The 26,463-nt window shown below is 44.2% G+C and overlaps 1 protein-coding gene across 3 annotated transcripts in view; it reads right to left on the reverse strand.

The window, feature by feature from the left end:
- LOC143987310 (uncharacterized) overlaps positions 1-26,463 on the reverse strand; it is a 134,658-nt gene that overhangs the window by 13,767 nt on the left and 94,428 nt on the right. Inside the window, exons 15-21 of one of the 3 annotated variants that reach the window (XM_077485946.1) lie at positions 22,370-22,598; positions 21,225-21,426; positions 19,464-19,770; positions 18,347-18,492; positions 15,032-15,171; positions 11,076-11,298; positions 2,064-2,222 (exon numbers count right to left, since the gene is read on the reverse strand). In XM_077485946.1, coding sequence (XP_077342072.1) covers positions 2,083-2,222; positions 11,076-11,298; positions 15,032-15,171; positions 18,347-18,492; positions 19,464-19,770; positions 21,225-21,426; positions 22,370-22,598 — 1,387 coding nt within the window. In that variant the 3' untranslated portion in view covers positions 2,064-2,082. Of the gene's footprint in view, positions 1-2,063; positions 2,223-11,075; positions 11,299-15,031; positions 15,172-18,346; positions 18,496-19,463; positions 19,771-21,224; positions 21,427-22,369; positions 22,599-26,463 lie in introns of those variants that run through there. The other 2 variants (XM_077485945.1, XM_077485947.1) reach the window with 2 other exon arrangements.

Here is a 26,463-nt window from a genome sequence, read left to right on the forward strand (position 1 = left end):
GACCCACACCCCTGCCCACAGGCTTACCTTCCTCTGCTACACCTCCGGACTCTGACTGTGCCGCACTCCGCCTTCTCCCACCCAGTCCGCCCGCCCACTGACTTCGGGTATCGGGTGAAGCATCGGGAGCATTTGCCTGAGTACAAGTACTCAGGCAAACACTCAGTATCTGTGCCGATACTAGAATCGGTATCAGTGCAACCCTAATTTAAACACTGTGCCACTTTGTGTTGGTCTATCACATAAAATCCCAATAAAATGTATTTACGTTTTTGGTTTAACATGACAAAATGTGGAAAATTTCAAGGGGTACAAATACTTTTTTAAGGCACTGTAGACACCAAACAGCCATAGCGTTATTACCACCCACCTAATATTGAGTATGGCCCCCTTTTGCTAAAACAGCCCTGACTCATTGAGGTAAGGACACCAAAGTAACATCCACATGAATGGCAGGGCCCAAGGTTTCCCAGCAGAACATTGCCCAAAGCATCACATTGCTCTTCCAACTTGCCTTCTTATACCATATCCTGGTGCCATCTCTTCCCCAGGTAAGTGGCGCACATGCACCCCGTCATCCACATGATGTAATAGAAAACGTGATTTATCAGACCAGTTCACCTTTTTCCATTGCTCTGTAGTCCAATTCTGATGTTCATGTGACCATTGTAGAAGCTTTTGGCTGCGGACATGGGTCACCGTGGGCTTCACAGCCCCATACACAACAAACCCCGATGCTCATTTTTTATTTTATTTTTTTCTGCTTTCACCACATTAATTTTATGGACAACATGTTCACTTGCTGCCTAATATATCCCACCAATTTTCAGATGCCATTGTAACGAGATATTCCCTTTACCTGTCAGTGGTCATAATGTTATGGCTGATCAGTTTATATGGATCCAAATGCAGAGATTACAGCAGGGCTATACCCAAAAGAGGAAGTTTTGCTTTAAGGCCTCCTCCCCAGCTCCTGTTTGTGAAATGGAGCATTTGGGGAGTAGCGGGTACCTGATTTTGACACGTACCTGCCCCCACTTCCGCTTTGGTCGCCTTAGGTGATCGGAAGCGGAAGTCCCCCCCCCAAAGTCTTCTGGAACATATGACAGGTCACAGAAGACTTTGAGATTAGTCACAGTGTGCAGTGCCACTCGCGCATGCACAGTGGGCACTCGCCTGTGAAGCCACAAGCTGTCACAGCTGGGTGCCCATACTGAAGATGCCGGGGAGGGGGGACACAGGGAGAACACGAGTGGGGTGAGCACACCGCCAGATCGTAGGACAGGTGAGTGACTGTTTATTAAAAAGTTAGCAGCTACAGTTTTTTGTAGCTACTGACTTTAAATTTCACTCCAGAGACTGGAGCTCCGCTTTAATTTAAGGCCACTATTTTTTTAAATATAAAAAGTGTCTGGTAAACTCACTACACCAGTACCATTATTTTAGTTGCAACACCCTTAAAAGGTCTAAAGGTTTAAAAAAAATCTCAAGGCACCCCAGTCTAAAATGTAAAAAACATAAATGTTATTTATCAATAGGTAACTTAAGTCTGGGACGATGCATGAAAACAACTTGACAAAGTTAACTCCACATCAGAAGCCCTCCTTCAAATCAGAGGTTCTCCCATCACATCAAAGTGACTCCACCCATTACAAAGCCCCTCCATAACAGAGCTCCCCAAGTCACACAAATTCCCCATCAAATGGTCCCCTCTTTTCATCAGGGGCCCACCTTTCACTCCAGCAGCACACCAGAGGGCAAGAGGTAGAGAAAGTAGGTAAACCTGAATGGTGGTAACGGCCCTGCATATACCTAACAACAAGTATACATTGACGATTACCATTAAAAGGTAAGTCTAATAAATTGTCATTTTAGTTGTAACTGCTGCCTGGCACCTGACTTCTTATATTTCTTGGATCTTCCATTGATAAGATGTTCCTACTGTGGTTCCTGTCCATAGTCATCCAGCTACCTGGACCAGATGTAATAGAATCTGGGAATAAAACGACCCAACAATTTAAGACTGCTAATTCCAGAGATAAAAAAAATACATGACAAGATACTGTATATATCATCTATTTTTTATATCCAGCATTTAAAACGGAAAAAATCCTGCAGGTCTTTATCATCTTCTGATTTATTGTGGATGCCGGCATAGACTGTCTTGAGAATGTTGGTCTTGAATTTCTCTTCAAGAATGTTGATATATTTCTCCAAGCAGCCTGAATTTATAGAGAAAGGTATATATTAAGTCCCTGATTAATATAAGGTGCTAGCTGAACAACAGGCTTCATTTTTTTTCTCAAACAAAAAAGTATTTATTGAGCAAAAATTGCGAAAAAATTGGTACATACATGGTCCAGAGCAAAACAAGTACACTAGATCTGTAGATTTCAACATGTACAAATTCAGTACAGTATACAAAACATTTTGTAGATTGATAACCCGCTTGCCTATGCAGTTAAATAAAACATTGCCCGTCAGCAGAAGGTACAACTGTATAGTCAACCATCCAGGTATTCAGAAAGTCAGGGTAAAAACGTTATTAAATGCTAGAATAGTCAGTCATATACCAGATCTGCTGGGACTAGACCAGGGACATCTAACCATGGGGTCCAGGATTTATCAAATTTGTCCCTTTTGCCCCCTGTGTTGATAAATGAGTTTCTCTAATAGAATAGTGTCACCCATTTGAGTGATTCATTCCTGCAACGTGGGAGGCTCTGTGGATTTCCAGTGTCTCAGAATCATTTTTCTGGCCTGGAAAAGAGCTCTAGCAATAGCCTGTTTAGGGATATCCTCTATCGGGAGTATGTCTAGAATACCCAGTAGGCAATGTTTAGGATCAACCGGAATCTTAACCTGAAAGACCTTATTAAGAGTGTCTAAGCCCTTGTACACACGGTCGGAGATTCCGACGGAATGTGTTAGATCGGACTGTTTTGTCGGATATTCCGACTGTGTGTGGTCTACATCGGACTGTTTTCGTCGGAGTATCCGACGGACCAAGTTTTCCAACTTGTTGGTAAAATTTTCCGACAAAATGCTCCAATCGGACATACTGTGTAGAGAATTCCGATCGGACAAAGTGCCACGCATGCTCAGATCAAATTCCTACACCAAAGCTATTGGCTACTAGCGTGAACGTAGTCCCGTCGTAACGAAATAACGTCATCATGTCGGATTTTCCGACAACTTTGTCCGACCGTGTGTATGCAACAGTTTCGGACAAAATCAGACGGATTTGGTTGTCGGAATCTCCGACCGTGTGTACAAGGGCTAAGACCTTTTTCCAATATAGATGAAGCTTCTGGCATCTCCATAATAGGTGTATCAAGTCCCCATGATCTCTACTGTATCTAGCACAGGTGGAGTCAGAGTTCACCCCCATGCGGGCTAACCTGGCTGGTGTATAATGAACCCTCAGAAGTTTATATAGATGTGACAGGCACTGAGCCACATTTAAAGAGCACTGGGAAACAGCTTGTAGGGCTTCCTCCCACTGCTCCTCTTCAAAAACCCCAATATCCTGTTCCCATTGAGATACCGCCTTAAGAGGTGAGTACCCATGAAAAAGGTTGAGTAGCATTGCATAGCTGCAGGAGATAAATCCTTTATAAGTGGTGACCTCAAACAAGTAGTTAAAGATGGAGGTAGAATCCAAGGACCATTGGTCCACTCCCCTCTGAGCTCTGGCCACATGCTGGAGTTGCATGTAATAGAAGTGCATATTGGAGGGGAGTCGAAAGGTCTCTCTAAGCTCCGAGAATGACCTCAACTTCCCCTCTTGGAAAATGTGGGACAGGTGAGAAATACCAAATTGTTTCCATTTTGTGCCATATTGCAGTTTCACTATTTCTGGAAAATAGTTGTTATCCCAGATGGGGCTATATTTAGTGAATCTATGGACCCCCTGCATCATTCTAACCTTATTCCAAACCTTATGCATAAGGGCATAGGTTGGGTAGAGTTTATTAGATTTGCTAAAATGCAGGGCCTCCAGACTGTCCGCCAGCCCCATCACTGTCATAGAACTAAGGAGCTTAGCAAAGGAGTCCAGCAAGTTCAATTCCAACATTGGGTAAGGCCAGTCCACCAGCTTCTTTCGGATTCTATAACTGCTCTAGTTTTATTCTAGCAGGTTTAGAGTGCAAGATTAGGGATCTAAAAATTGAGTTTATAATGCAGAGCTTTTTCAATGGAATGACCATAGGGGCATTGTGTAGTACGTAGAGCAACTGTGGCATCATAATCATTTTTATGAGATATTTCTGGCCCACCTGAGATAACTTCAGTCTGCTCCATATTTTGATCCGATCGCGACAGCTCACGACAGATTGAGTAAAGGGGTCAGATTAAGTCTGACATAGTCTAACGGGTAGGGAGTAACCTGTATGCCTAGGTATCAAAAAGACTCAGAAAGCAGGATCTCCTGTATGGTCAGTAAAGAGGGGTCAGGTTTCACATCCAGCAATATAATGGAAGACTTATGCTGTGTACACACGACCGGACTTTTCGACTGAACTGGTCCAACGGAACGAATCCTTCAGACATTACGATTGTGTGTGGGCTTCATTGGACCTCTTCGTTCGAAAAATCTGACAGACTTTAGAATTAAAAAATCTTTCAAATCTTTCTGATGGACTCAAGTCCAATCGAAAAATACATTCGTCTGTATGCTGGTCCGACGGACAGAAAACTATGCAAGGGCAGCTATTGGCTACTGGCTATGAACTTCCTTATTCTAGTCCCTTCGTACGTCATCACGTTCAAACAACCGGACTTTCGAACGGACTTTGGTCCGTTTGTGTGTGTGCAAGTCCGGTTGTTTGAAAGTCCGTCGGAAAGACCATCGGACCTTTGATGCCAAAAAGTCCGGTCGTGTATATACAGCATTAGTCCAATTTATGACCACCCCGGAATTTACCCTAAATCTCCTTATGACCATCAGAGCCTCCTTTAACCACTTAAGGACCGCCTCCTGCACATATACGTCGGCAGAATGGCACGGCTGGGCACAAGCACGTACAGGTACGTTGCTCTTTAAGTGCCCAGCCGTGGGTCGAGAGCCCACCGCCGGCGACGCGATCCCGACCCGGTCCTGAGCAACGTGACCGTGGCCACGGGACCAGTGGACCCGATCGCCGCTGGTGTCCCGCGATCAGGTCACAGAGCTGAAGAACGAGGAGAGGTCTGTGTAAACAAACCTCTCCCCGTGCTTACTACTGTGGCTGTCACCGATCGTCTCTTCCCTTTTATAGGGACAGAGGATCAGTGACGTCACATGCCAGGCCACGCCCCTACAATAAAAAAAAACACATAACGTCATATATAACACTACACTGCCCCCTAGTAGTTAACTCCTTCACTGCCAGTGTCATTTACACAAGAATCAGTGCATTTAAATAGCACTGATTGCTGTATAAATGACAATGGTCCCAAAAATGTGTCAAAAATGTCCGAAGTGTCCGCCATAATGTCGCAGTCAAAATAAAAATCGCTGATCGCTGCCATTACTAGTAATGCGCAAACCAATCAATAATCGCTAATTGTGATTTTTTTTTACCAAAAATATGTAGAATACATATCGGCCTAAACGGAGGAAAAAAAACTTTTTTTTATAAATTTTTTGGGGATATTTATTATAGCAAATTTTTTTCAAAATTGTCGCTCTATTTCTGTTTATAGCGCAAAAAAAAAAAAAACGCAGAGGTGATCAAATACCACCAAAAGAAAGCTCTATTTGTGGGAAAAAAGGCTGGGTCTGGGCCTCCGCTAGTAAAAGAGCTACAAGAAGATAGCGGAGAAGTCCGGCGAGAAGACCCCCGAAGACGGAAGACCCCCGGAGCTGTGCAATAAATTATTTTATCTTGTGTGTTGTGTTTTTTTTTGTACTTTATTTTACAGGTGAATGGGTAGGGGTACATTGTACCCCATACTCATTCACATAGGGTGGGGGGCCGGTATCACGGGGGCCCCCTTATTAAAGGGGGCTCCCGGATTCCGATAAGCTCCCCGCCCGCAGACCCCGACAACCAATGGCCAGGGTTGTCGGGAAGAGGCCCTTGTCCTCATCAACATGGGGACAAGGTGCTTTGGGGTGGGGGGGCCGTGCAGCCCCCCATTCCCCAAGGCACCCCCCATGTTGAGGGCACGCGGCCTGGTACGGCTCAGGAGGGAGGGGGCGCTCGCTCGCCCCCCTTTCCTGGCTGGCCGGGTAGCGTGCTCGGACAAGGGTCTGTTGTGGATTTGGGGGGGACCCCCACGCCGATTTTTTTCGGCGTTGGGGTTCCCCTTTAAGTCCATACCAGGCGGCGGGGCCAGCGACGTCTCCTTCGTGGGCCCCCGCCTACCTGGAGACGCGCTCGAAATGAGCGGACTTTCCTCCGCGTGTGTGGGCGAGTCCGTTCATTTCAAAAGTAGGGCGGATAGTACGGCGGACTTAGTACGCCGTATTAGTCCGCTCAAAAAGTGCCGTGTGTGGGCAAGTAGCCCGTTCGGAAAGTCCGACGGACAGTCTGGCGGGAAGTCCGCCAGACTAAGTACGTCGGACATACCGCTACGTGTGTACGCGGCTTAACTAGCCTTTTGCTCACACAAGCATCAAAATATTTTCTCTAGGGAAAATAAGCAACTTAACTTTACTGCTATCTCTATCCATCTAAACCAGCCATTCTCAGCCAGGGATCTGTGGAACCCTAATGTTCCTCCAAACTGTTGCTAGGAGTTTCTTGAGCAGTGGCTAATAGGCCTCCCATTTTATTCTGCCTCCATAGTTCTGGATTGTTTTTAGCAGGGGTTCCCCTAGATCTGAAAATTATTTCAAGGGTTCCTCTAGGGGTAAAAAGGTTAGGAAGGCTTGATCCAAACTCCATCAAAAGAAGACAATTACATAGTTTTAGGTAAACAGGTAAACACTGGTGTACTTTTATCACTACGCTTAAAGGGGAACTAAAGCCTGCGGATAATCATTCATGCTCCAGCCATTCATGCTCCAGCCATTCATGCTCCAGCCATTCTACATTTATGAGCTCCCTTGTTGACACCAACATCCTCTTCCTCCACAGCTTCTTCTGCATGCAGGGTCTTCAGCCACACAGGAGCTTACTGATCCTGGCACCCACCAGATCCTGGAATTGTACACTAAGCTGTGCACAGTGTAAAGAAAATTGCGAGGAGGAAGATAAGGTATTGCAGTGGAGACAAAGTATGGCTGGTCTGTAATAAAAACTCTTCCTACTTGAAATTTTTTAAGGCTACAATTCCATTTTAATAAAGAGTTTAGAGGATGTATATGGATAATCTGACCCTTCTCCAGATATAGTCTAATGCCGCGTACACACGTAGCCGAACGAGCGGAGGAGGAGTCCGGCGAGAAGACCCCCGAAGACAGAAGATCCTCGGAGCTGTGCAATAAACTATTTTAACCATTGTGTGTTGTGTTTTTTTTTATTTCTTTTTTTACAGGTGAATGGGTAGGGGTACATTGTACCCCATACTCATTCACATAGGGTGGGGGGCCGGTATCCGGGGGCCCCTTATTAAAGGGGGCTCCCGGATTCCGATAAGCCCCCTGCCCGCAGACCCCGACAACCAACGGGCAGGGTTGTCGGGAAGAGGCCCTTGTCCTCATCAACATGGGGACAAGGTGCTTTGGGGTGGGGTGGCCGCGTGGCCCCCCTTCTCCAAGGCACCCCCCATGTTGAGGGCACGCGGACTGGCACGGCTCAGGGGGGGGGTGGCGCTCGCTTGTCCCAACCCCCTTTCCTGACCGGCCGGGTAGCGTGCTCGGACAAGGGTCTGATGTGGACCTAGGGGGGACCCCCACCCAAATTTTTTGGCGTAGGGGTTCCCCTTTAAGTCCATACCAGGTGACGGGGCCAGCGACGCCTCCTTCGCCGGCCCCGGCTACCTGGAGACGCGCTCAAAATGAGCGGACTTTCCTCCGCGCGGGAAAAGTCCGCTCATTTCAAAAGTACGGCGGACTAGCACACACACGGCCGTACTGCCTGCCGAAAAGCGAGTCTGGCCGACAGATTGGAGTGCAAAAATACTTTCTTAGTCCGCCGGAAGCTACACACGGGCGGATTGTCTGGTGGACTTGAGTTTGCCAGACTTTTCCACCGGATTGTTTGATCGTGTGTACGCGGCATAAAAGAGCACAGCAGAAAGTCCCATAAACTTGTCTGCTCTGCTCTGGTGAATGGACAGGTTTACTTGTAAGGAGCGGTGAAGGGAGGGCAGGATAGGCTGCTTGAAATGGCTTATCGGTAATGGAGAAAGAGTGATAGGGAAGGGCTTCTATCCTGTCTGTTCTTTCTTCCAGAATCTTACCGGTGGCACTACCATCAGTGGTTGAACTAGATCAGTGGCTCTCAACTCCTGTGCTCAGGACCCACTAACAGGCCAGGTTTGCAAGATAACTGAAAAACATCACATTTGATATAATTTGCTGCTCAGTGATTGCAGTATTCTAGTCTGCATCTCCCCAAGGTAATACTTAAAATCTGGCTTAAAAAAGTGGGTCCTGAGGACAGCAGTTGAGAACCACTGAACTAGATGGACTTGTGTCTTTTTTTCAATCCAACTAACTATGTAACCAAGGCAAACCCATCACCTGATCTTGCTGAAAATGGCTGATGATGTGGCCATTGTCTCAGGCCTATGATTGCCCTAAGAGAGAGAAATAGGAAAGTTAAAAGGGAAAGACCCCATAGTGCCCGCACATACTAAGGCACTACCCATGTTTTTTATTGTATTTTATATTATATGCCAGTTAGCTGGATTCATCAATAAATAACACTGTCTCCAGCGCATATAATAATAATTACATTAGGCTTTAACAAATGGTCCTTTTGCTTTTTAAACAGAATTAGTCTGATCAATAAACATCTGCGTTGTGCATGCATGATATATATTTCTGAATAATTAAACAGTTTTCAGAAGTGGTTCCACCATATGCCGTTTTCCTTTGTCCTCAATACACTCGCTATTTTTCAGATGCTGTTTACATTAGCCTAGTTTCCATGGTGATTATAGAAAAGGAAAAAGAGTGAAGGTTTTAAGCTATTCATTCAAAAGACAATAGCGGGAGGATTACATCATATAAATATTAATATTTCAATTTAGAGGTTTCAGAATTGCACGTCACAATTTCCCCTGGCTAAGAATGAAATGTAGCACTTTATAATTACCAGAAATTACCATGAGGATTGTTAAATCTGCCTGTTATATATTGTTGTTGTTTTTCGGAATGCTCTGAGTTCTGTTTGTGCGATTTTCTGATTAGAAACTAAGCAAGTTTAACAAAACAGTATAATTAGGTAGGGGTGGTGTTATTTCTACACAAAAAATATCAAAATCTCTGTGTTCGCTAAAAATAGAAAATGTGTGCTGTAATTCATTTGTTTTAGACCCCTTTCACACCACGCCGCCCATAGCGTCGGCGGTAAAGCACTGCTATTCTTAGCGGCATTTCACCGTCGGATTTGCCGCGCATTTCAGCCGCTTTTACCCCTGCTAGCAGGCGAGAAAGGGTCAAAACCGCCGGCAATACGCCGCAATAGCGGTGTTTTGTCGGCGGTATTACATCGCTGCTCCATTGATTTCAATGGGGAGCAGCGGTGGAGGAGCAGTAAACACACCGCTCCAAAGAAGCTGCTGGCAGGACTTTTCCTGACGTCCTGCCAGTGCACCGCTGCAGTGTGAAAGCCCTCGGGGCTTTCACACTATAGACAATGGTGCTATTTCTAACGCTGTAGCACCTGCAAAACGCCCTTGGTGTGAAAGGGGTCTTAAAGCTGAACTTTAGGCACACATAGGAGATAACCATTAATGCAGCAGTATGTTCTTTAAAAATAAAAATCAATAAATGCTAGTTTAAGTGCCTGAATTTGGCTTGGTCTCAGCTTCTTGCAATCTCCTATACAGCCGAGCCCAGATTGGGAAATGGAGTACTCTGCTGTATAGGGGATGTGCTAACAAAAAACAAGACAAAAGGAGGAGTGGGCAGAGTGTGGCAAGGGGTGGTCCTATTAGTCTTCTCCTTTCCCCTCTCTTCACTTTCTCTACTAGATCTTCCAGACAAGTTTTACTGTTCAGCATCAGATTAAGATAAGAATAATATGCATAATGTGTAAATTTAGATCAAAGCAGAATAGAAAGTTAGGCCGGCCATACATGGTTTGAATCTTGGCAGGAACCGAACGAGATTAAAATCATTAATGGGCAGGCTATGTACCAAGCTGATCGATCAACTTGGGTACAACCAGCCTGCTGGATTCGCTTGAAATTATTGCAAGCGGCTCCAATAGCCAATAGCAATTAATTACTGTTTTGATGGCTAACCCCTGCCCACCCTCCCACTGGGAGAAGACAATTGCTGATTCCCCTGTCCACACTGTCTGTATTGATGTGGGAATCATCACTGTGGTTGCAGGAAAATGAGCACCATGTATGGCCTGCCTTAGCGCAATTAAAGAGTAACCCATAGAAACAAGATTCATGTTCACAGACAGTGGTGGCTGGTGCTAAATCGCGGCAGGGGGGAGACGGATGGGAAGGCACAATGGGAGATGGACAGTAGGCAGGAAGGTGGCGATCTTCGCAAGTACCCCCACCCTCTCGGCGGCATTAGACAGACAAGAAGACAGCAGCGATCCACCGAGGCCCCCCCCCATGAAGACGGACCTTACCTTAGAAGGCAGGGGGCAGAAAGAGCCAGGGCTTTCCCTCCCGGCTGAACAGGAAGTGTGTCCTGAGACCTGATTGGCCAGGGAGTCCTAAGACCTGATTTCTGATTGACCGGGAGGAGAACCAGGAAGACGATAGTGAATATTAATTTGCTATTGTCACACAAAAGGGTGGGTGCCTGGAGCCCACCTTTTTTTTAAGACAATTAGAGCCCTGCATGTAGATTAGGGGCTGGGCACATGGATTAGGGGGGCTGTGCCCCTTATGGATGTGCTGCCACTGTTCACAGATATAGATTCATTGTGATCAGTTATTGTAGATTATTTACTCTCTCAATTGAATACACCTTGACATTGTCTGTGTTAGCAGAGACTCTTACTTACCTATTCCCATCACTTTTCCATAAGAAATCATGTTGACAGGTAGACGCGGGTCATCATACTTCTCACACTTCACGAGTAGACGCACAATTTCACCTGGAATAAACGCATTGTCGAATGACTGCCCTTCCACTGGCTTTTGGGGATATTGGCAGTAGACTTCCACAGCACCTAGAGGATTGTCTTTTAGCAGAAGTTCAGCTAGTTCTGTATAAGCATCACAAACCTAGGGGAGCACAATTGCTAATCAGTATTCCAGCTATACACAGGAGGGCCTGATTTATACATGCTTGTTTCAGGTAAAACAAAAAAAAAAAAAACAGTCACAATAGCACAGAGCACGTGTGCTGATATATTAATTATATACAGGCATACTCCACTTTTAAGTACACAATGGGGTTTATTTACTAAAGCCGGAAAGTGAAAATCAGGCTCACTTCTGCATAGAAACCAATGAGCTTCCAGGTTTTATTATCAAAACTTAATTGAACAAGCTGGGGTTAGAAGGTGGTTTATATGCAGACGCGAGTCTGATTTTGCACTTTCTAGCTTTAGTAAATAAACCCCATTGTGTACTTAAAAGTGGGGTATGCCTGTATCCATATATATTAATCATATATTCATTACTATGCAGTGCCTTGCATAAGCACTTATTCCACTTTCCACATTTTGTAGAGTTCCAATAATTAACAATAAATTAAAACTGACTTAATCAGGATTTTATTCATTTAATCTACAAAGCATACATTATACTAGATGTGGCATTAGACCAAATTTTTGTTGCAATCACAGCTGACAGTGTCTACCAGCTTTGCAATTTTTACTGTTTATCTTAGGAGCCTTTCCCAGATTGTAATAATACTTTTCAGAACCACAATTTTCAAGTTTTGCCATGTATTTCCAACTGGATTGAATGGGGTATTGTCTGAACCCTTCTAAGACATTCATGTTCTTGGGTTGAAACCACTACACCAGTTTCAGGTTTCTTTCAAACTGCAAAAGTCTCTTAAAATGATTTTCTATTTGGGTCAAACCATCTTGCTTTTAGCCCTAACTAGTTCCCAGTCCCAGCTATACCATGGTGCTAGCAAGATCATGCTTTTCCTTGGGAATGGTGACTGATGTGTTGGATTTCCACCACAGATAGTATTTATCACTAAAGCCAAGAATGCAGTTTTGGTCTCTTCAGACCAGAAAACCTCTTTCCATATTTGCCTTGTCTCTCACCTACCTTCTTGAGTTTGGTATGTTTTTTTTTTCAGTAATGGCTTTCTTCCTATGTGCTTTCATAAAGCCAAGCTTTCCGCAACTTTCAGATTATAGTAGCTCATTGAGGGACTCTCCGTCCTGGCCGAGGATTTCTGCCGCTGTTTCAGCGCTACTGCTGGCCTATTGGTTGCTTTTCTTACTAATGTCAGATATTTGTTTTATAACTCAATCCTAATTGACAATGTTTCGGGAAAGTGATGGGTAGTTCTACCTGGACTTGATTTGCAGAATGTTTCAGCTAATCCTATGAAGGGGGGGGGCCTATTTTGCCTATTGGGTTAATAGGCAAACTATAGCCAAAAAGGAGCAGGGTACTGCCTAGGGGGAGTTTACCAAATGAAAAAAAATATGTTTAAAAAATAAAGTGGGGAGAGGATCCTTTAATGTGGCTTTGAGTGCAACATGGAAAAAAAACACCAAGCCTTTTGGTTTACATGCTTGGGGGAGGCCTTTAAGCTGTAAGGTTTTAAGGAATAATACAATTTTCACTGACTTTTTCTGTGACACCGTATTCTGGTATCAAGTATTTTGGATGCGTAATTGATTTTTTAACTTTTACATTTAGCTTGGCTTACATACAGTAGTAGCACTAATAGAATTAATTTCAATTGTCTTGAATAGTTTTGTTTATTCCCAAAATATCCACAATGTAGACTTCAGGTATGCGTTTGGTAGAAGCTGGCCAGCGTGAGGACAATTGAATAGGCAGCAGATAGAAATAGATAAGTCAGGTTTTATTCTGCTATAAAATTTAGAATGTATTATCTGAGCGACAATAGCTACAATAATTTTATAGTAGCTGAACAGTATATAAACAGCTTATTTAAACCACAAGTTAAGAGGTAAATTTTATCTTGAAATTAAAATGTAAGTGTATTATCTAAGAAACAATATTCACAAGCATACAGTGGATGGACAGTATTTAAGCAGCTTTCAGGTAGCAATTTAAGAAGGAAGGGAGGGATGAGGCAAGTTCCATCTTCACCCAGAAATACATTTTCTCCGAAATGTATTAAGAAAAATTACTAAGTTGCAAAGTTTTATAACAGAAACAGAGAAAAATGCATTTTTTAACCAATTTTTCGGTCTTTTTTATTTATAGAGCAAAAAAAAAAAAAAAAAAGTGGTGATTAAATGCTACCAAAAGAAAGTTCTATTTGTGTGAAAAAAAAAAGACAAAAATATCACATGAGTACATTGTTGCACGACTGAGTAATTGCCATTCAAATAGTGAGAGCACTAAAAGCTGAACATTGGCCTGGTTAGGAAGGGGGTTTAAGTGCCCTGTAGGCAGGGTTTTAATTTCTGTCAGTTTTTTTTTTCCCATCTGTGTCCCATAGGGAAGATTTCCTTTTACTTCCTGTCTGTAAAGTAAACCGGATTCCTAGTATCAGAAAGCCAGTGCAGATTTGTGCACATGCACGTGCACATTGCATGGCCATTTTTACCTATACTGTGTCAGTTCATCATGCACATACCAATTAGCACTTGGTGCCCCGTGGCCTATTTAAAGTGGTCTATCACTATGAGTATTTGCTAAATGGCCTTCAGCTTGTTCCTGTGTTCAAGACCTGATCTGCTGTACCTGCACTTCTGCTCTCGCTCTAGCTCTGTTACCTAAATACTCTAACCTCGGCCTGTTTACTGGACCTGATCTGCCTGCTGACTCTGTAACGCTTTGCCCAGCTGTTACTTACCTTGACCTGCCCCCTGGACTTGCCTTGGCTCATTTCTGGTTCTGCTACCGTCTCTCGCTCTGGTGCCAAGCTGCTCCTGCATCCTGTTCTGAGGACTGCAACCTACCAGCTCTACCCACCTAAAAAGTGGACATCATGAGCTAGCTACTATGGCATTCGTGCCACTCCTTGTCCTTACACTCTCTGTCTCCACTTTCAGGAGTGATCGGCGGGAGGAGCAAGAGAGGCCTCCACAACATTCTAATCTTCACCAGGTACGTGATACTGTCCCACAGCCAAAACAGGAAGTGAGAGAAAATCCCTCCAAAGTGAAGGAATCCCTAGGTGTTACCAGGGTCACCAGAACTAGTGTCCCCATTGGAACATTTCCCCTCTATTACTGTTCTGTGTAAACCCATAACTGGAGAAACAGAGAGTGTGAATCTCCATAATGGGGCCACAGACAGCAATAAAAACCTGACAGATGTTCTAATCCCTTGCCACTCTGTCCAAAACGAAAAAAGAAAAAGATTTGCCTTTAGTTATTCTTTAGGGCTCTTTCAGATGGCCAATTATCTGCCAGGTGCACAAAGGACGGCACTAACTGGCCTTCTGAACGCACCCTAAAGGGTTTTTAACAGCAAAGGTGGTAAATAAAAAAATAAAAAAACTTTTACAATATATATATATATATATATATATATATATATATATATACATATATCATTTTATAAACTGTATATTTTTCTAGTTCAGTGTTTTCTTTCATTTTGTATAGGCCAAATAAGCCCAATAAAATCCATTTTAATTTCCAGTTGTAACAGTACGAAAGTCCAAAGGGAAAGGTGGGAGTGACTGTATAAAAGACACCATGATAATATTATTTTTTGCTCCTATTGGTTCTCACTGCTGAAAATAAAAATCATTATGGTTGATAATAATAGTATAGCTTAGTGAATAAGGTTCTGTTATGTGTCTAGTAAAGGTTTGTGAACATAAACCCCATTCCCATACCTCTGGTGCCATTTTGATGACTTCTCGATAAAGATCTGATGCATCAGCTGTGGTTTCCTCACTATGAGACAAAGCACGCGCTAAACCCAGGCGATACAGGAAGGAACTGCGATTAATAGACACGGGGCCAGGAGCCTGCTCTGTTACAGATAATGAAAAAGAGTTAATTATCTCATTGTACAACTTAGTTCTAATACTATATAATTATATGCATTGGGTTTTTAAATCTGAACTTTAGCATATTGAAACCCCTTGCTGGTTGTCATTGAATCCAGAGGAGGAACTTCATCTAGTTGCAGAGATGAGTTTCTGCAAGGGACAGCACCGGACTGAACGTAAGTATTTCAGTTCAAACTGTTTTTTTATTTTTTTATTTGAACCTTTACTGGGCTATTATTTTTTTCACTGGTGTTCTGCTTTAAGTACTCCCTGAGCTTTCCTGGTTTCCATTGAGTGTTCAATGCTTTTCAATTCATTTTTAATATTCAAAGCAAACTCACTCACCCAGCCATATCTCCATTCCTTATTTTGCTCACTAATCAAAGTGAAAAACACACCCTAGCATTTCTGGGCATCTTGTGTAAGGGCAGATGATTCATGTAGCAATTACTTCCTGGAATCCATCTGCCCTTAAGTCAGGCATGTAGAGAGGAGAGTGTGTTTAGCTGAGAAAACCCCTCCTCCTGTCCTGAAGACTCATGGGATGTGTGACATAATTTGCCTAGGCCTGAAAACCACAGAGTAACTAAAGAAATGTAAAATAAAAAGTTTAGAAAAGGTAAATATAATATACATCCCTGTTTACTGTGACCATTATTTTCCAATAAAATGTATGCAAACTTATTAGCATTTATAAGTGAATACAGAGGGGCTCATTTATCATTGAGATTGAATATCGCTATCTGCCCTTTGTTATGCACTGCTGCACTAGACACACTGCAACTCATCCCATTTAATAAAAATCAGGCCACAGTGTGCATGTAGCTGGGGAAACCAGGATTTACTAAAACAGGAGCACACAGAATCAGGTGCAGCTGTGCATAGTAACCAATCAGCTTCTAGGTTTTATTGTCAAAGCTTAATTTAACAAGGTGAAGTTAGAAGCTGATTGGTTACTGTGCACAGCTACAGTGGCGTCACTATGGGGGTGAAGAATCAAAGATTGGTGTTGCGCTCCACAGTAAATAAATATAAAGTGCTAAAAAATAAATAATAGTGTGTGTTGTTTCAATACCAAACTGACATTTATAGAAACAAATGCAATGCTGCTTCATTAAAAGTGATCAGTGCAATGATGGCAAATAATGTGACTGTAGTGTTGTAGTGTACTGAATGATCAAAACACCATAGTGCAATAAAGAAAAAAATCATTCAAAAAAAGTCCATATGTATAAAAGTGCAAATAGTGCAAATGGATCTCAGTCCAGAAGTAATGAGATCTTCCAACTGACAGAAGGTGCAAACGTGCAAACGTGCAAACCATAAGGTGCTGACAAGCATCAACAGGTGACGTTTGTGACTATTGTGCTGTGAATCTTCGGTGTAACATGACACCCGTCACTATAGGGCTGCGGCCCGCACTGGGTGACACCATTCCAAGGGCAGCGGAGGGTCCCGGAGGCAGGGTTCTTTTCAGCCAGAACATGGCGGTGCCACGCTAGCCGAGTGTGACTCCTCAGTCTCACTCTCACTGCTGCCTTATGTCACTAGCCCGCTGCCCGGAGAGTGACAGTCTGAGCAAGCAACTCTCCGGGCGGCAGCTGCACACTAAATCCTCCCCCACCCGCCGCCCAGATAGTATATAGATCAGCCCCACAGATAGTTTATAGATCACAGCACCCCCCCCCCCACCGCAGGTGGCTCGTGGCACTTTCATTCACAACACCCCCACACACACCCCCCACGGCTGGCTCCTCGCGGCACTTTGACAGCAGCCCCCCACCTGCAGGTGGCTTGCGGCACTTTCACAGCACCCACCCTCCTCGGGTGGCTCTTCATGGCATTTTCACAGCACACCCCACCCCCCTGGTGGCTCGTGGCACACTCACAGCACCCCTCACCCGGGTGGCTTGCGGCACTTACTGGGTGTCCTCTCCTCCTCTCCTTACTGGGTCTCCTCTTCTGTGTCACCTCCAGGCAGCTTCCTCCACTTTGTCCCACTTCCGTAAAAGTGCTGGGCATACAATATGGACGCCTGCCACTTTGACCAATCGGGAAACGGGTCTTACTGACCTTCCTCCTGATTGGCGGGGAGGCACTGTGGTGTGAAAATAGCGAATATTCACTATTGGTCATACAATTAGGTAGGATCAGGGTGCACTCTCTGCACCCTGAGCCCACCCTATTTTGAAGCCTTTTAAAGCCTCTGGCCACAGGAGTCCATGCATCTGGCGTCCTGAAAGGGGCCAGGCAGCAGCAGGGATGGGGGGTGGTGCAATACACGGGCCGCTACTGAGGGGAGGAGGGTCTATACTGATGGAGGGGTCTGCACTGAGGGGGAGTCTGTACTAAGGGGAGGGACTGTTCTGATGGAGGAGTCTGTACTGAGGGTGGGGGGGCTGTACTGATGGAGGGGTCTGTACTGAAGGGGGGAGGGCTGTATTGATCGAGGGGTCTGTCTGTATTGGGGGGGTCTTTACTAATGGAGGGGTCTCTACTGAGGGGGGGGTCTATACTGATGGAGGAGTCTGTAATGATGGAGGGGGGATCTCTAGTGGGGGGCTGTACTGATGGAGGGGTCTGTACTGAGAGGGTGGTCTATACTAGTGGAGGGGACTGTACTGATGGGGGGGGGGGGAATCTGTAGTGGGGAGCTGTACTGATGGAGGGGCTGTACTAGGAGGGGTGGCTATACTAATGGAGGAGGGTCTTTACTGAGGGAGGGGGGTCTGTACTTGGGGAGAAATATAACTGGTGGAAGGGGGGGTCTGTACTGACCCATGCCAAACGGTTGCCTTGCTACACTGTGAACACAGGAGGTCAGCCCGCTGGGCATGGGCACAGTTCAGAGAATGTTTGCATTCTCTCAATGAATGCAAACGTTCTCTGATTGGATTAGGTGGAGTGTGAGATGTCACCGTGATTTCCGGCTTCTAGAGAGATCCCACAGGTATGGTTTATGCATAGTTACATTGGTCTAAGCTGGGAAGCTACTGTAGGTCATTGTAGTGGATAATTTGCTCTCCCTCAATGTATCAATCTACAAATTCTTGCATATAAAAGTGTAAAAGTCATAGGCTAAATTACTTACAGATAAAAACTACAATGATAAATTAAAACACATGCTCAATCAATATAAAATATTTGTGCCATTACCTTGGACTAGGTGAGGGTTATCTTTGCTTGCAGGTTTTTCAGGTAAAGGATCTGCAACTTTTACTGTTGTAGCTGCATTGACTTTAGTTTGTGGTTTAGCAGAGGTTGCTGTGGCTGGTTTAGACAATACAGGTGCACCGCGCCCTCTGCTGGGAGATAATATTATTGTACAGCATAAAATCCTAGTCTTCATTAACAGTTGAAAAAATATACAGGGGTGTCCAATCTTTTGACCTCCTTGGGCCACACCGGAAGAAGAGGAATTGTCTTGGGCCACACATAAAATACACTAGCAATAAGGATAGCTGATGAGAACAAAAATAGATATAGATAATGTACCTATCTGAGTAATACAACTTCATTTTTATTGTATTTTTTTTATTATAAATGAAGAGGGTGATTTCAGTTTTGCGCAACTGAAGTTTGGGGGGGTTCAGCCCACCCCAGGACCCACCTAGATACAGCCATGCAGCATTAACTTGTCTGGGGCTATCGGGCATCCCTGTATTCAGTGCTGCCAGTGCTATTACAAAAACGACATCCCTCCAGCTGTGCCAAGTGCCTGTATCTAGCTTGTCCCTGCCGGCCACCATGGCTTCTATGCTTGCAAGGCGTCCCTACAGACATGCCTGAGCCACATGCTGAATTCTGTTAGTCTGCATGTGGCCTGTGGGCCGCTGGTTGGACACCCCTGATCTAAATAAAAAAAAAAAATCAAACAAAAAGCTAGGTACCTAACTGTATTGCTGACCCTCTGGCTTTAATACTATTCAAGTCACAGACCAAGAAAAAGTAAGCAGTTTAGCATACTTTTTAGGTCAATGTAGTGAGCAGTAGGGTCAGGATGATAGCCATCTAACTAGAATTTCAGACACAGGAAGCAATAACAGGTTTTCTGTACTATGTTACCCTATCACTAAGACTAATATAAAACAGTAAATCCCAATTCATTTTTCTGGGGTGTGACTTCAGTAAAATTTAATCTGGCCACTTACTTTGATTTGCATATTGACTTATCTCTGTATATCTTATTAATAATAGCTATTGCATATCTAGCCACATATATCTCACCAGTATACTTCAGGACTTCTCATGGGTTTTGTTACATACTACATACCTGGTGGCGCTAGTGGACCCGGAGTTATTACTGCTTCCTCCAACTGTGTCTGTTTTAATGTTTCCCCCTTTAGGTGTTCCTGTTTTAGTGTTGCCTCCTCCTTGTTGGACTGTGCCTCCTCTCTTAGAGGGACCGAGTCTAGCTGTTGTATTTGCTCCTCTGGACATTAGAGTTGCTCCTCTTCCCTTCGGAGTACCTCTTGAAGGAGCTGTGGTAGAAGTTATTGGTTTATCTGCATTAGCTTGGTTCAGATGTTTTTGTTTTTTCATTTCTTCCATAGCTTTCCATTCCTGCCACCATTTTTGAGCTGCAACACAAAACACACAAAATAAAAACAATTCAGCCTACCTTCCCAAGTCAAAATATTAAACTCCCACAGGACAGCCCACAAAAAATATTATACACTCACAGGCAGCCCATCCAAAATATTGAATACCCACAGACTAGGAAGAGGAAGACATTCCAACCAGCTGTATCACCACCGAATTTCAAACCAACTTAAAAAAACAAACAAAAAAAAACCCTGACTCAATACAAAGGCAACTTTGTGATCAATTTAAAGGCTTTAGTTAAGACCAATTTTGTAGACTTTCACACACTCCACCATACAATAACCTCAACTTAACCAAAAAGAAAATACTACTCTAATAACCCTGATAGAAAATAGGGAAATGCAGATAATGAAGGGAGTATGGCTTTCCAGGACAAAAAAAAATGGCAATAGAAAAGCAAGATGGATCCTGGCATTTATTACAAACAACTGGAATAAGGACCCAACAGATTAATTTTCTAGCACTTTTCTTCAATTTTATATAGAAGCACACAGCAAAGAGCTACTAATGAGACAAGAAAAAAATTTGCTTCGAAGTGAGAGACAAAAAATTGCCCTCCCAGTGAAAGCCATTTTACTTGGAAATAATTTACTAGCAGCCAACCTCTACCAGTATATAACGGTAGGAATGTAATTCCCTTCTAACATCCCAAATGTATACATGATGTTATGCGAACAATCCTAAATGTACACCCATGACCCTTACGGCATGTACATAAGCTTTTATAACCCTCCCTGGTGAAAGATAATTTTCTGTACAGTAAGAATCCTCAGTAGATTGAAGAGATGAGAAATCAACCTAATGGAATGCAATGACATAAAGGGCTGTTTCAAATGTTACAGTGTGTACAAGCTGCTTTGTTCACCTAGTAAGTCATCTCCACCACCACCAACATGACATAGCCCATTACATCCTTAGAAAATTGGACATCACAATACATCGTACATACCTCAAAGGGAAGAACAGATGTATCCCATCTACCTTAGGTCAAAAAATTGTAAATTATATCCTCGTAAAAACTGTTACATTGTATCATTTAACTAATAATTGGCTTTTGTTATATCTCAAAAGGGGACACATCTGTTTCACTGATTCTCTTGCTTCCCTTGACTCACCCTTTCGGTTGGGATACCCTACATGTATTTCACCTATTTACTATACAATGTATCTATCTTTACATCTTTAGTAAATCAACTTCCCAGCTTATATGCCGCATATATTTTTTTTATATATACTGTAAATATTTAATCTAAGGGAGCATTTAGGAACCTCAAAGAGGTAGAATTTAAAACAACCTGTCTCCAGTTACCTTTGGTACTCTCACAATTGGATTATTTTTTCCAATAAAATTTGGTTCCTTCAAAACAAATCTTTATTTAGGCAACTTAGCGTACAGGCAAAGCTAGTATTTTTGTCATGATGGTCTTACATGCTAGTTCTGCTGGTGGCTGTCCTTTGGTTGGCATATTTTCTAGGCGAATACTGGCTTGAAAGCTGAGTTTGGCATCCCGAAGAGTCTGCTGTGCTTGCTCTGAAGAGGGCCTGTCATCGTACTGGGCAAGCTGAGCAGTACCTAGTAGATACAAGGCCGAACTATTGCAGGGAGAGGAAATCACCCCAAGCTGACAGACCTTAAATGACAAACAAAAACTCCTAAATATCAAGTCATACATGTATGCTATTCTAAGCAACAAATAAGCAGCTTATGCAGGCCATGTAATAAGAACTGAGCTTAGCAAAAATACTTTTCAGCCAGATTCAACAATCCTTTCATACTGTTTGTAGGTGATACTGCAGTCACTTAAGTTGGCCATACATTAATGGATCTTGTTAGAACTTTTTTGTTTCAAGAAAGTTTATTCAGTTTCCTAATCATGGAATCATAACGATGTTAATTTTTGACCACAGTGACAAAAAAAAAAAAAAGAGCGGCATGGAATTTTTTTTTCAAACAAATTAACTTCTAACAATTATGTGGTTTGTGTTGGAGAAAGTCCATTTGTTTAAATGTTAAAAGCAAACAAAAATTTTAAGTACTTTAAAACGACATTCGCCAAGTCTTTAAATTTTCATACAAATGTTAGTATGAACATTTGTTTGGAAATCTACAAGTGTGTGGCCTATTTTTACTATTCCCTCTATTGTGTGTAGGGGGCAAGAGGGAGGGCAGTGCTTAGGAACCAGAGAGCAATTTGTTTGCATTATTACCAGACTGATTAAGGACTATTCAGAAAACAAGGACACCAACAACTACATATATTGCGATAATGGGGAAGTAAGGGATCAGAGAATGAATGCTGGTGTGAAAATCAGGGCTGTGTAACACATTGTTCCTCAGTGCCCCTGAGTCAGTTACAGGGCAAAAGTTCTCATGACTGATAAGTGTGTACCTTTACAATCACACAGTGTAGAAAATTAATAAAAGTTTTTTTTAAAGGAAAAATGTAAGCAAAAAATCAATATAAATTATAGTATATTTATACATAGAAATACAGACTAAACTGTGGTTACAGGGTAATCTCTACATGTGTTATAAGTGATATTGTTTTACAGATGATCAACTCAGTCATTTACCTTTTCCTGCAAGTCTAACAGTCTCTTACATAGAGGAATGGAGGTGAGACGTATTAAAGCAGACAGCGCTTGACATCTTCTCCCAATCCAGGCTTCATTCTTAGAAGACTTTTCGACCATCAGCTCAAGGAGACCAAAGCACGCTTCCAGCAGCGCCCATTCTAACTGCTGTGTGACCATGCCTCGATGTGGGCACTGGCACAAGGCCTTGGCAGACCAATCTGCAACCCTGGTAAAACATTATGCAAGAACAAAACGCTTTACATATTTTAAAAAAACAGTATCTAAAAGCAATGATTAGGTCCATTTGTGGGAGTGTTATATTATATTTCACTGTACTGCCCTAATCAATAAAGCTCTGGCACTTCCTGGTTGTGTATAAGCTTGCCTGCCCCATCCTGCCTCATACATATATAAGAGGTGCTTGAGATTGGACAGGTATTGGCGCCAAACTGTACCAACCCTTGTCCTGCTTCTTCTTGAATAAGGTAGTAACCCACCTGTTGTTAAGAGAAGCTCTTCCCCATCTTGTGTCACACTTCTCTCAGCCAGAGGTCCGCTCATGACATTCATGGCCAGAGGCTAAAGCTTTTTACCTTAATGCATTCTCTGCATTAAGTTAAAAAACCTTTCAAATACTAAATACTTACATGAGTCCAATCTCGAACCAGTGCTGTGCCCGAGCAGCAGCGCTCTATACCTCCTTATAGGACTTAGAGGCAGCTGCTGCTGTCAATCAAATGCTGTGAGGAGAGAGTGGGTAGCAGGGCCTAGCCATGTTGTGTGTCTGTGTTAATAGATGCACACAGCCTGGCTCGGGATCAAGCCTGCATGAGTGTCCCAATAGCAAGTAGCTTGCTATGAGGGCACTCAGAAGGGAGGAGAGCAATGGCGGGGTACCCAAGAAGAGGAGGATTGGGCTGCTGTGTGCACAGAACAGGTAAGCATAGCATGTTTATCATTAAAAAAATGTAAAAATCCTTTAATATTTAAAATAAGGGAATGTCCACACTATTTCTACTATACTATCTGTTTTTATCACTTTACTGCAAGTTCACATTTCTTCCAAGAACATATCACCATGACATACTGACAGAACTCTTGGGCACATAATGCCAGTAACATGAGCAGACATTCAGCAATCTTTACATTGCAGAGGACAAGTCACATATTTTAAGCCAGGGCTCGACAAATCCCAGGCGCCAGGTCGCCGTTGCGACTAGAAGTTGTGCCCTGGCGCCTGGGTTTTTGTCACTGACAGGTGCCTCTGTTGCTCTGTGTCTGGTGCCTCCAGACACAGAGCACTGTCTGGTAGTCGGGATGGAGCAGGAAGAGAGCGGCTCAGCAGTCTCTGACATCTTCCTCCCTTCTCCACACACTGTTGGCAGAGCAGCGCCGCAGTGTGTGAAAATGTGTTTAGAGAGGAGCTGTTAAAATTGAGGCTGAATGTCGGGGTGGGCGGGACCCGGGGTGGGCGGGACACAGCTTTCCAACACCAGCCAATGGGATGGGATCTGGGCGGGCAAATACGTGTATGTGGCCCCTCCCCTTTCTTAAGCAGCCCAATCATTGGCTGGATAGCTGCTGGGTCCCGCCCACACCCGGGTCCCGCCCACTTCTGACATCACGCTGAATGTGTCAGCTCCTCTCTCTCCATACAGTTTCACACAGTGCAGCACTGCAGGGAGCATTCCGTTTCACAGTTACACTATTGGCTGTGAAACCTGCCAGTGCTACCTGCCAGTGCCATCCAGTGCCACCTGCCAATACCAGTTAGTGTGCCATCCAGTGCCACCTGCCAATGCCAGTTAGTGCCACCTGGCAGTGCCAACCAGTGCAATCCAGTGCCACTTGCCAATCAGTGCCAACCTGTGCCAGTGCCAACCTGTGCCACCTGCCAGTGCAATTCAGTGCCACCTGCCAGTGCAATTCAGTGCCACCTGCCAGTGCAATCCAGTGCCACCTGCCAATGCCAGTTAGTACCACCTGCCAATGCCACCTGCCAGTGCCAGTTATTGCCACCTGCCAATGCCAGTTAGTGCCACATGCCAATACCATCTGCCAGTGCCAATCAGTGCCACCTGCCAGTGTCAGTGCCACCTGCCAGTGCGTGCCACATGCCAATGCCACTTGCCAGTGCCATCCAGTGCCACCTGCCAGTGCCAGTTAGTGCCATCTGCCAGTGCCACTTGCCAATCTGTGCCACCCATTGCCACCTGCCAGTGCCACCTGCCAGTTAGTGCCATCTGCCAGTGCCACCTGCCCCTAGTGCCACCTGCCAGTGCCAATCAGTGCCATCCAGTGCCACCTGCCAATGCATCTGTCAGTGCCATGTGCCATCCAGCGCCACCTGCCAGTGCCAGTTATTGCCACATGCCAATTAGTGCCACATGCCAATGCCATCTGTCAGTGCCATCCAGTGCCACCTGCCAATGCCAGTTAGTGCCACCTGCCAGTTAGTGCCATCCAGTGCCACCTGCCAGTGCAAGTTAATGCCACCTGCAAGTTAGTGCCACCTGCCAGTGCAATCCAGTGCCACCTGCCAGTGCAATCCAGTGCCACTTGCCAATCTGTGCCACCCATTGCCACCTGACAGTGCAATCCAGTGCCAGCTGCCAATGCCAGTTAGTGCCATCTGCCAGTGCCACCCACCAGTTAGTGCCACCTGCCAGTGCCAATCAGTACCACCTGCCAGTGCCAGTCAGTGCCACCTGCCAATTAGTGCCACCTGCCAGTGCCAAGCAGTGCAACCTGCCAGTGCAATCCAGTGCCTGCTTGCCAATGCCAGTTAGTGCCACCTGCCAATGCTGCCCATCAGTGCCACCTGCCAGTTCCCATTAGTGGCATCTCAGTGCTGCCTATTGGTGTCCATCAATGCCACCTGCCAGTGCCCATCAGTTCCAACCTCAATGCCGCCCCATCAGTGCCGCCTATCAAAGCACATCAGTGAAGGAGGAAAAAACGTATTTGCAAAAACGTATAACAAAACAAAAGTTTATTTATTTATTTTTTATTTTTAAATATTGTCTTTTTCTCTTGGCATCAGGCATGAGCAATTCTTATTGTCCGATGCCCCAGACATGCAGTTCTGGGTGCTGGGTAGAGGATTTAAATAACTGGCTCCTAACTCTTTCAGCTGGCTCCTAGATTCTAAGCAAATTTGTCAAGCCCTGTTTTAAGCCATCTTCCCTTATTTCCTCTCATTGGGAGCACCACAGAGTTAGAGCCACCTCCCTATGTATGCAAAGTCCACAGCATTAGGCTTCCATCACCAAGTCATAAGACCTGCAGCTGAAAGAGGAGGGGGAGGAGGAATAAGGAGCTTTAATTAGCATACCAATCTCTTTCCAATATCCCTTCCATAGCTTTGCCCAACTGGGCACGCTCTCAGTTGAGATACTCATTCCCAGGCTTCCATCACTACTCACATATGAGGACTCTGTCCAGACTTCCGAGGCTGTGTGCACCCCGCTACAAAACCCACAGATGAAGGTCAGTGGAGATAGGGCAACCAGCTTCTCACATGATCTGTACCTTCCCGCCTGTTATTTTAGTCCTTCAAGGGGCCCTTTAGATTAGCTCTGTGTATGACTACATCTTAGCATCTCTGGGGTGTCCTGTTCCCATACCCCAGACTCCTCACCCACACTGGCATATATATGGGCACTAACTACACCCATGACATCACTAGAAGAGGGATTTCTCTAAAACTTGAGTACAACTTTCCCCTTACCATGCCACAATGACAACATAGCCATCTAGTGGCCAGCAAGCGAACTGGACCTGCCAACTCATTCCTATTGACCAATGAGGCATCCCAAAAAATAAACACGGAGGGAGGGGGGGCAAACATCAACAATACCAGGAACAGATGGAGCTTTGCCATTGAGCCCAAGACTCAAGGTACAGATTTTCTACAATATTGGTTGTAGAATGTTTCCAAGACATAAGTTTCTTATACAAGCAAGTCAGACACACACAGTTCAGCAGAGAACAATCAATATGTAGCCAGACAATTTAAGCTCAGTTATTTCCTCTCCAATGATGTGTCAGGGGCTACAGACTTAGCTAAAGTTTGGATTTCTTTTTTTTGA

This window comes from Lithobates pipiens, unplaced genomic scaffold, assembly GCF_037356315.1.
Source record: "Lithobates pipiens isolate NorthernLeopardFrog02 unplaced genomic scaffold, aLitPip1_a1.2 Scaffold_18, whole genome shotgun sequence".
In the NCBI taxonomy this organism is placed as follows: Eukaryota; Metazoa; Chordata; class Amphibia; order Anura; family Ranidae; genus Lithobates; species Lithobates pipiens.